We start from the raw sequence: 9,513 nt of genomic DNA on the forward strand, positions 1-9,513 counted from the left end.
TATGAAGATAAGGTCTTGGAGGAGCAAAAAATATATCGGAGCCATATGCCACTGAAGAATAGGTCTGGCTCCACTATGCTTGGAAAAAGTTGTAATGGTACAAGAACTAATTGTTGCTGTTATAAGGACCCAGATAAATTCTGCTAATGATGATGACTGATTTTCCCCAATTTAAGCCTAGAAAACTAAAATCCAATCCACCTTTATTTAGTCCATTTCTTTTGTGGGTTGGGCTGATATTACTGGAAGCCCATTGGGCTAAGCAATTTGGGAGACTCCCAACAGATTCTTTAATCACTCACCATCCCAAAAAAAACCAACACATCTCATTGCCACTTCCTGCGAGGTGCGAGCTCGACTAGTATATTGATCAACGAGATCAAGCTGGAAGTCCTCACTCATCAGTTGAGTACCTGGGTTCTATTATCGTCGACATCCTCAACGAACAGCGTTTTCTATTCACACTCTTGAATCTGAACTCTATTGAGCATTTTGAATTACCCTCTGTCCATTCCATAGGGTTTCTTGAGGTCTTGACTAGCAACAACACTGAACTGAAGCAATGATGATTCGCCTGGCTGCTAAGTTGTCAACAGCTTCTTCTGCTATTGCTCGAACTTCCAATTTAGCCTTCATTTCATATAGCAAGCCTTATCTTGTCTCATCCGCACCACGATTTAGGCTATTCCACAATGGTTCGGATGGTTCTTTGGCAAACCCCGTTACTATTCAGATGATCAACTATGCTCTGTCTCATGCGAGGTCTCAGAAAACAGGTATATGGTTTTCTAAGCTCTTCCAACTTTGTTTTCCAATTACCCACTTTGAGTTGAGTTTTGTGGTTTACATTTTTTTTTTTTTTTTCCTGTTCTGGCGTGATTGGTGTCGATGTAGCTGAATCGTATGCACAAGGCCTGCTGGTGTTGGAACAGTGCCTTTCGACTCTCTCATGTGAAAGGAAAGATCCCTCTGATGAAAACTCAAGAGGAATGGTGTTACTAGCTATGTCTACCTTGTTGTCTGAAAGGTGACTTTTTCCTTCCTTCCTGACATTACAAACCCCATGTTGGCGCATAATTTCTGTTTGATAGATTGTTAAGCTTGTGAAAGTTTATCTTGTTTAATTTTTCTTAGAGGTGATTCTGATGATGCAATCGAGAAGCTCCGTAGTGTTCAACAATTGACCAGTTCTTTCCTGGGAGTGAGAGGTGAATTTACATTCATAATAATAGCGCATCTGCTTTTCCAATTTGATATCTTTATAAGAAGTGCCCATAATTTAACGGTACTCTTGGCTTTCTTGTTGTAGTTGCTGCCTTCGAAGCTCTGGTAGGTCTGCATTTAGAGCTGGGCCAGGTTGGTTGCTAACACATTGCAAAATATCTACTTATTTCTCCCAGTAATACTCATATTTATTTGAAGAAAATTCTCCCCTATAGGATGATAAATCATCAGTGCTCGCAGATAAATGTTTAGAGCTCATGGAGAAACATGAAGCAGGGTGTGATGGCAAAGATTTTGAGACTCTAACTACTCGTGCAAAATCAGTAAAAGGGTTTGTTGAACTTGTCAATGGCAATCTTGAGTCAGGTACTTCTAAATTCTTGTTATTATCCGTTTGATTATTTATCCCACTCATCCTTTAATATCTAAGTACACCTTGTGCGTCTGGTGCAGCTGAAGCATTCTTTCAAGGTCCTCCTGATGTCAGACTATGCAATGGTACTTTTCGTTTTATCAGACACTATGTCAGACATTTATCCGTCCCAAATTGATATTTGAAAATATAGGCAGTGTCGCTCTATCATATGGGGAATTTGTACATGCCAAACAGAACTTTTCTTTGGCAAAGGAGGTTTATCAAAAGGTCATAGATGGAGGTTCAGAGAATAAAGATTTTGGGAACCCTTTTCTCTTAGCAGCTGGTAACATGAACTCAGAGGGTTTAATGTTGGGGGCCATGTGTGCTTTGGGGCAGCTTGAATCACATATGGGGTAAGTTCAATAATACTTTTCTTCTGCTACAATTTTCTAGTCTTATAACTTTTTGGGGTATTACTAATACTTGCTATCTAAATTTCAGTAACTTTGGTGATGCAGAGGAGTTATTGACAACGGCATTGACAAAGGCAGAGGAATCTTTTGGTTAGTTATCTGTCCTTTAAATTGTTGTATCCAATTACAACAACAATAACAAGCCTTATTCCACTAAATGAGCTTGGGTACATTAATCACATGATGTTACTGTGTTTTATCAACAGTCATCTCTTGAGATATATCATTCACCAAGAGATCCTGTTTGATAACTTTTTTGACACTCTTTTTTGGTCTCCTTCTACATCCCTTTGATGGGGCTAAAAACCATCTAACTTGGTGTACAAATTTTATATAGCAATTATTTGAAAGACTGTTACCGGTAAAGTTTATTGCTAATCTTTTGTGATGAATAAATGTAGGCTCTCATCATCCCAAGATTGGGGTTGTCTTGAGTTGCATAGCTCTCATGTTTAGGCGGAAGGCAGTGCTTGAGCGTTCAAGTTCTCTTTTGATTCAAGAGGTAAGAGCCCTCCAAAAGCCAAGTTCTTGTTCACTTTTGAGATTTAAGAAATTGAAAGTTTTAATTGAGCCATTCTTTTGACACATGCACAGCCCTCTTGCCTCGGCAGAGGTGCTTCAGTCTGCTTTAGTTTTATTACAGAGTTGGTTTCATCTGTTTTAGTTTCTATTATCAATCCGTCTTCTTTTACTCCCAATGTGCTAGCTTATATAGAGTTTGTCTTGTCACTGAAAAATTGAGTGACCTTCAATCTGGTTTAGTTTAAACCAAATTTCTGCTGAGGCGAGTCTTATAGTCTGACAAGTAAAGGAGTCGTCCTTGAGGACTTTAGCAGATCTTTTCTTAGTTAGCTTACCAACTGCTGTGCTCGTAATTTATGGTGTAATTAGACTTGAAACCTTTGACAGGGGCTGTACAGAAGGGCTATAGAATTGTTGAAGGCTCCACCGTTGGAGACTGAAGGTAATGTTGATGGGTTTGTTTGGTGCCCACACACTCTCACACACGAGACACATGCATTTATGATGTATATATTTGAAAATGAGCTTTATCTGGGTAGGTGCTGTGACTTCTATGGATCGAGGAGATATAGTGGCCCTTGCAAGAGGTAAGATGGACCCTTTGATTCATTATAGTGTAACTAGTGTTACCAAAGTGAAGAAGAATCAATATACCAGTATAAAGTATAAATGTGTTAGAAGTCATATTGTTTGTTTATAAGCCATGAATATTGCAACCCATCTTGGGCTTGGTGCAAAATGATGGGCTACCCTCTAGTTCTAGTCAAATAAATGATGGTGTTCAATGTTAGCTTTGCATGTTAACAAGTACTCTTGCATCTTGTAGCACCCCTTCAAATACTGTCTCTTTCACATGCACACAGAGGTATACATCTTTGTGTGCTCGTGTTTCAGCTTGGGTTTTAAGTTGTATTATGAATGGTAGTTTTGTGATTCTTTTTTCTCTTTTCATGTTTAATGTCATGCTAACAGGCATGGATGCTGATATAAAGATAACCATATTATGGGCCTATACTTCACATGGAATCTAAAATGTGCCACATTGTTAATGGCTTATAAATAGTATGACTTCATATAGATTTTACTTTGCATATTGAATATTGATGACATGTTTATTATGGATGCTGATGTAGCTAATAACTAGACTGTGTCTGTGCATTTACAGGGTTCAAAATGAATCGCACTGTTAAAATATCATTACGAGTTTTATGAGTTAAAGTGTAGGAAACATTTTATTGGAGAGAATATGATTATGCTTTTATAGTGTTAATACTTCTTAATCATCTTATGAGGCACACCTGCATATTTCCAACTATGATTTATTATAAATTCTTAACGAAGTAGCGGTCTCATTTAAGGTTAGTTTTTTTTTTTCCCCTCTTCTTGATATTACATTTCGGATTTAGGGGCATCCTCAGACTTTACTTGAAAGTAAATGGAAATAGGGTGCTTGGACACTCTGAAGGGCGTTCAAGGCTACCCTCATGACTGCTAATATTGAAGCTGAAGTTGTTTACTGACTAGAACCCAATGTTGCAGGTGGATATGGTGATGTACTCAGTGTCCAAGAAAACAGAAAAGTTCAAGGAGAGAAGATGAAGAGCTGGGCAGAGGCGATTTGGAAGAATCGGAGGTTGTCTCTGGCAGAGGCTTTAGAAATCTCAGATTCATCTTCCAAGGTCCCTATTATCGATGTTCGGATTAGCCGGATTATATAAGTCAATCCATCCTCTAGTTAGGTCTTCATACTGGTCAGATTCTACACCCAACCTCACTTAGTGGGATACAACTTCTCGTTATGAGCCAATTCATCCGTGTCATATTTTGTCTCTACGGCATCAGGTTAAAAGAGGAGGCTTTTGGCACGGATACTATATTGGTGAACAATAAAAACTGTTAAAATGGGTGGTGCGGGATACTTTTGCCAAGAGCTTGTGTCACGGCATTGCCAGTTAACTTGACAAAACGGGACATACGTAATTCTTTTGGATTGCATCTATAACGTCGCAGTTGTACTTAGTGTGTCAAATCATCAAATGGAACCTTATGTATAGGTGGTGTTATGTATTTTTATTACAAGTAGCCGAAAGAAAATGATTTTAGTAAATCTTTTAGTCCTTGAAAGCACATAATTTTAGTTTGTTTTTATAGATTTGGAATGCGTCATTTCAACATGTGAAGGCAAATTTTGTTTTTATATGTTGGATATGGTCAGACCCGACGTAAACTTTTACAGAATTCCGAGTTTCACTGGGGCTAATTCAATTTTTTTTTTTTTTTCTCCTCTCAAACTTCTTCAAAATGCAGAAAAGAAGACGAAGATTTTTTTTTTTGGGGGGGGGGGAGGTGTTTGTCAATAACAGATATTTGACGTGTCTCTAATCTTCATCCGTTAATGAAGAAAATGAGAAATTCATCAGTTAAATTTTTATAATTTTGACTTGACTATCATTCTATCCATGAATTTTAATTTACTGTAGTTCAGCCTTAGACTGAAATTTAATATCTGAAATTGATCTTTTCGATTTACGTTTAGTATATTAAGGTAAAAAAATATCAAAGTGATATTTTGTCGGGGAATTACCAGGAAAGCCCCAGAAAAAAAAAATTAATTACCAAAAAAATCTTGATGACAAGTGATCAACAGAAACTTGTTGTCATTCTCTATTCTTAAATTTATTATTGTTTACTCTTTACTTAATAGATTTTAAGATGATTAAATCTTTTCCTTAAAATCTGATTGTAATTCTTCCTTCTTTTTTTTTTTAATTGGATAAAGCAATGATTGAATGCGTTCGCTGCTGTGGATTAGTAAGAATATGCCCATCTTATAAAACCAGTCAAGGCCTATGTCTTCATCCCCTAAGTAAAACGGAAATAAAATGCCAGGTCTTCCGCGATGGATTCAAAGAAAATATTCTACAGTATAGCAATACTCTTCCTTCTTCACATCATATTATTTAATCACTCTGTTGCTATTTTTAAAATAATCTGATGTTTTCTTAATGTCTTTCATTAAATACTCTTCTTCTTCCTCTCTCAAACTATGAGTTCCATATTGGATAACCCATATGGGAGAAGGGGCTTATAAATTCAGGAAATTTTCGCACACAATAGGCTAATCCTTTGAAAATGAGCTCCATCTCCCTATATCTAATTTACAAACCACACACTATTAATAACTAAGAAATTCTATTTGGAAGCATTTTTTTTTTTCAAAATATATTCACCACTGTATGAAAAACAGTGTAATTCAAGCACGATAACAAGTGAATGAATTAATAATGCCTTTCATCTCACAGCCCAGTCTAAATTATTGGCCTTCATAGAGCCGGCAGTAGTAGTATATTCCATGGATAAAAATATGAATTTTATGAATTTTAAATAGGACTCTCATTTAATTAGCTTAGGGAACACCGTCGAATCCCATGCATATATGCATATGCCAAATGGCATTCAACACATATCAGATTCACACACAAACAGCTGCCTGAAAGATAATCTTCAGATCATCGTCATCATTAACAAGTGTTTGGTATGGCAGAGGAGAATCAAGGAGTTAAGCCTCCTCCAGAGCTGCCTGATCAGCCCTTGCCAAGTAACTATTTGGTTTCCCCTCTTCATTTATTTTATTTAATCATTATTCTTCTTATTTTTATTTGATATTACCTCATGTCTTAATATAAGACCTCGTTTGACTTTTGTTTGATCCTAGATATAAGATTCCAATCCGCTTTGTTTCTCATATTTATGTAATTTTTTCCAAGGTAGTCCTTCTAATAATGGGAATTTTAGCCAATACACTTGACTAATGAGAATATTTTAGGAAAGATAACACATATTTATTACAAATAGCTAACTTAACTTATTTTCTTAATCTCCTCAAATTAGTCAATTAGCTCTTATAATTAGGACCAGAAGTAGTATAACGTATACTATGGCTCAATTTATATATGCATATATTGTTAGATTAATCCGTAAAGATTCTACTCCTCCGGTCCTTAATATAGGACCCAATTGTTGAGTTGATTTTGGTCCTAAATATAATACCCATTTTTCATATTTATCATTTTTTTTAAATTACCTATATGGATACTTTCTCAACTATAATCAAGTAGAAGAGAGAGAGGGGCTATTAAGAAAGATAATTATGGTATTTTAGAAAAGCGTGTCACATTTCTTATAATTAACTAACTTACCTAACTTCCTTAATTTAATCAAATTAGTTAAATGGGTCTTATATTAAGGACCAGAGGAGTATTGTTATATATATATATATAAATTAAGCTCTAATTGTAATTTCTGTTAATGAATTTTAAAAATATCAAAATATTTGGGTACGGTGTTCTTTGAAAAGAATTGAAAATTTGCGCTCTTGATATTATAATCAAAATCTCTTGAAATATGTATGTAAACAATAATTTATTACCGGCACAAATCTGAAGGTAATTCAAGGATATCAAACAGTGATATGTATATGTAAGATATATGAAACTACAGGGAATTACAATAAAGTATTGGGGGAAAATAGGGCAACCAAAACAAGTTGGCCAGAGCTGGTGGGAGTAACAGCAGAAGAAGCAGAGAAGAAGATAAAGGAAGAGATGGAAAGAGCAGTGATCCAAGTGGTGCCACCTGATTCTTTTGTGACTATGGATTTCAACGCCCAACGTGTTCGTCTCTACGTTGATGAATCCCTCAATGTTGCCAAGCCACCCACCATCGGCTAATTCTATATTACATTAATATATATATATATAATATATATATCACCAAGAGAAACACCAAAATAATCTACTTTTAATTACTACCTCTTCAAATAGCAGCGTTCTACTTCTTTTTTGCTACCAAAAAAAGCATGCATCTCTGGATGAATAAATATGTGTACACATTGTAAGCTCAATTATCAGAACTACTATGAAATACATTTCGTGGAATCTTGATTAAGATTAAGATGAGAAAATTAATCTTTTATTCCTTCAACTTTTAATTCAGTTATAAGTGATAACTGAATCTTTTAACTATGATTTAGTATCACTCAGTTTTTGAATTTTTAACCTCATTAAAACTTAGCTCATAATTTTTTTCCCATTTATTAAATTATTAGTCATTGTCATACTGAGTAATAGTTACGTTGAGGGATTGAATTATGTATAACAATGATTAATTTACTAAATAGGAAAAGATCAGAAACTGAGTTTCAATCAAGTTAAAAAATTCAAGAACAATTAAGTGTCTGTTTGGTTGAGCTTATAAAGTGATTTATAATCTACTCATCAACTAAAAGTTACATTAAATAATTTTGATTGTGTTTGATTTCACTTTTGGCCCATCTAACTTATGGGCCAAAAGCTGTTTTTTAAGTATGATTATAAAAGTATCTAAAACTTATTTATAACTTATGCAAAAATAGTTTTGGAATCAAAAAACATTTTTGCTCATATGTTTATGTTTTTCTTGCTTCCTAGTTAGTTTTTAACTATTTATTTTAATATTATCTTAAGTAAAAATAATTTTTAACATAGTTTTTATAATATTTTTAATTTTTAATTTTAATTTTATTTTATATTTACATAAATGTGCAGATTATATTATCTAATTAATTATGTAATATTATTTGATTCAAAAATTTCATATTACTATGATTTCTAATTTAAATATAACATTTTCCTATTATAATAATCTAAAATTATTATATTTTCTAAATTCATATTTTTAATTATTTTTATTATTTAATAAAAGCCATACCTATTTTGATCATTCGATAAACTAAATTTACTTATCCAATTATAATTTAAATAACTTTTCTACTTTACAAACTAATTTTTTATAAAAGCTAATCTAAACATAAATCACATTATCTAATCTAATTTTTATTCAATCTAATTTTTTTAAAAAAGTCATATTAAGAATAAATTATTTTTTTTACCGCCAATCCAAATAGACCCTGAATTGTGCTGTGTTACAATTAAAAGATTTGTACAACTATGGGGTCAAAAATTATGGAAGTGAAATATTTTTAATTTTATTAAATGCTAAATTATATAAAAGCTCCATTAACTATGAGTCAGTTGCATATAACCTTTCTAATATTTTAAAGTTTAATAATTTTCCTAATCTTTTATTTTTTTTACTATTATCTTTTTAACGGAAATTGTCACGTCAAATTACTAGAAGATATGTGGCACGTCATGTGGCATCTTACGTGACATTTGATGATTTTATACTAATTATTATTTTGCACACAAGGATTAAATCGTGATTTTATCATCAAAATAAACCCTCCTTCTCAACCCCATTATTGTCCACTTGAAGAAAATTGAGCCTATTTCCTACTCTAGATCACAATTCAACTGACTACGAGCCATTTAACATGGATTTTGAAGAGGAAAAACCTTCAATATCAGATAATGGCACAGACATTTACATTGAAGTAGCCAAAACTCATGACTGGACTTAAATTTGCTTGCACATATCATTCGTTGTCTTGCTTAAATTAAATTTCTTTACGCCTCTTTTCATTTGGGATTTAAAAGTAGCGGTTGAAAAAAATTTTCTCCATTTACACATCAGTTAAGTTATTGACTATATGGAGGCTTCTGGAATAAAGTATAGCTTAGCTTAATTACAATTATTGCTCCGGTCATATTTATCGTCTCCGTTACATGCGTTAATTGGAATTGGATGTTGCTCAATACAGGAAGAGTTTGTCCATTCGCGTATCAGTTTTGATGTTCTGAGGCCGAAGAGTTTGAAGACGGCGCGACCGACGAGACATCAGGAGAATGAGGGTTTATTTTAATTAATGGTAAAATAACAGATTAATCCTTATGCGAAAGATATATAATTAGTACTCCTCGTGTCCTTAATATAGAGCCTAACGTGAAAGTTAACGTTATTTTATATGTAAGATTTATTTTACATATTTATTTATTA

General features: G+C 33.6%; 2 protein-coding genes across 2 annotated transcripts; both read left to right on the top strand.

Moving 5' to 3' along the window:
• The first annotated feature begins 369 nt into the window (after window positions 1–369).
• LOC114730145 (uncharacterized) lies at window positions 370–4,727 on the top strand. Its single transcript, XM_028917170.1, has 12 exons — window positions 370–776; window positions 895–1,027; window positions 1,135–1,208; window positions 1,310–1,356; window positions 1,440–1,590; window positions 1,678–1,722; window positions 1,791–1,995; window positions 2,084–2,145; window positions 2,457–2,557; window positions 2,965–3,019; window positions 3,117–3,164; window positions 4,117–4,727. Exons 1-12 carry the CDS (start codon window positions 563–565, stop codon window positions 4,293–4,295), a joined length of 1,314 nt encoding a protein of 437 aa, XP_028773003.1. The 5' UTR covers window positions 370–562; the 3' UTR covers window positions 4,296–4,727.
• Window positions 4,728–6,114: 1,387 nt separating this feature from the next.
• Window positions 6,115–7,308, top strand: LOC114730136 (subtilisin inhibitor CLSI-I-like). Its single transcript, XM_028917153.1, has 2 exons — window positions 6,115–6,175; window positions 7,078–7,308. Exons 1-2 carry the CDS (start codon window positions 6,115–6,117, stop codon window positions 7,305–7,307), a joined length of 291 nt encoding a protein of 96 aa, XP_028772986.1. The 3' UTR covers window position 7,308.
• The last annotated feature ends 2,205 nt before the right edge of the window (window positions 7,309–9,513 follow it).

This window comes from Neltuma alba, unplaced genomic scaffold (genome assembly GCF_004799145.2).
Source record: "Neltuma alba isolate B1F8T4 unplaced genomic scaffold, ASM479914v2 tig00012713_pilon, whole genome shotgun sequence".
NCBI classification, from domain to species: domain Eukaryota; kingdom Viridiplantae; phylum Streptophyta; class Magnoliopsida; order Fabales; family Fabaceae; genus Neltuma; species Neltuma alba.

Bases quoted from the DNA above. Each gene is read 5' to 3' on its own strand.
- LOC114730145 (XM_028917170.1), top strand. From the start codon at position 563: ATGATGATTCGCCTGGCTGCTAAGTTGTCAACAGCTTCTTCTGCTATT. The intron at 1,591-1,677 runs GTACTTCTAAAT...CGTCTGGTGCAG, and splicing joins CAATGGCAATCTTGAGTCAG to CTGAAGCATTCTTTCAAGGT. The intron at 1,996-2,083 runs GTAAGTTCAATA...TCTAAATTTCAG, and splicing joins CAGCTTGAATCACATATGGG to TAACTTTGGTGATGCAGAGG.
- LOC114730136 (XM_028917153.1), top strand. From the start codon at position 6,115: ATGGCAGAGGAGAATCAAGGAGTTAAGCCTCCTCCAGAGCTGCCTGAT. The intron at 6,176-7,077 runs GTAACTATTTGG...ATGAAACTACAG, and splicing joins GCCTGATCAGCCCTTGCCAA to GGAATTACAATAAAGTATTG.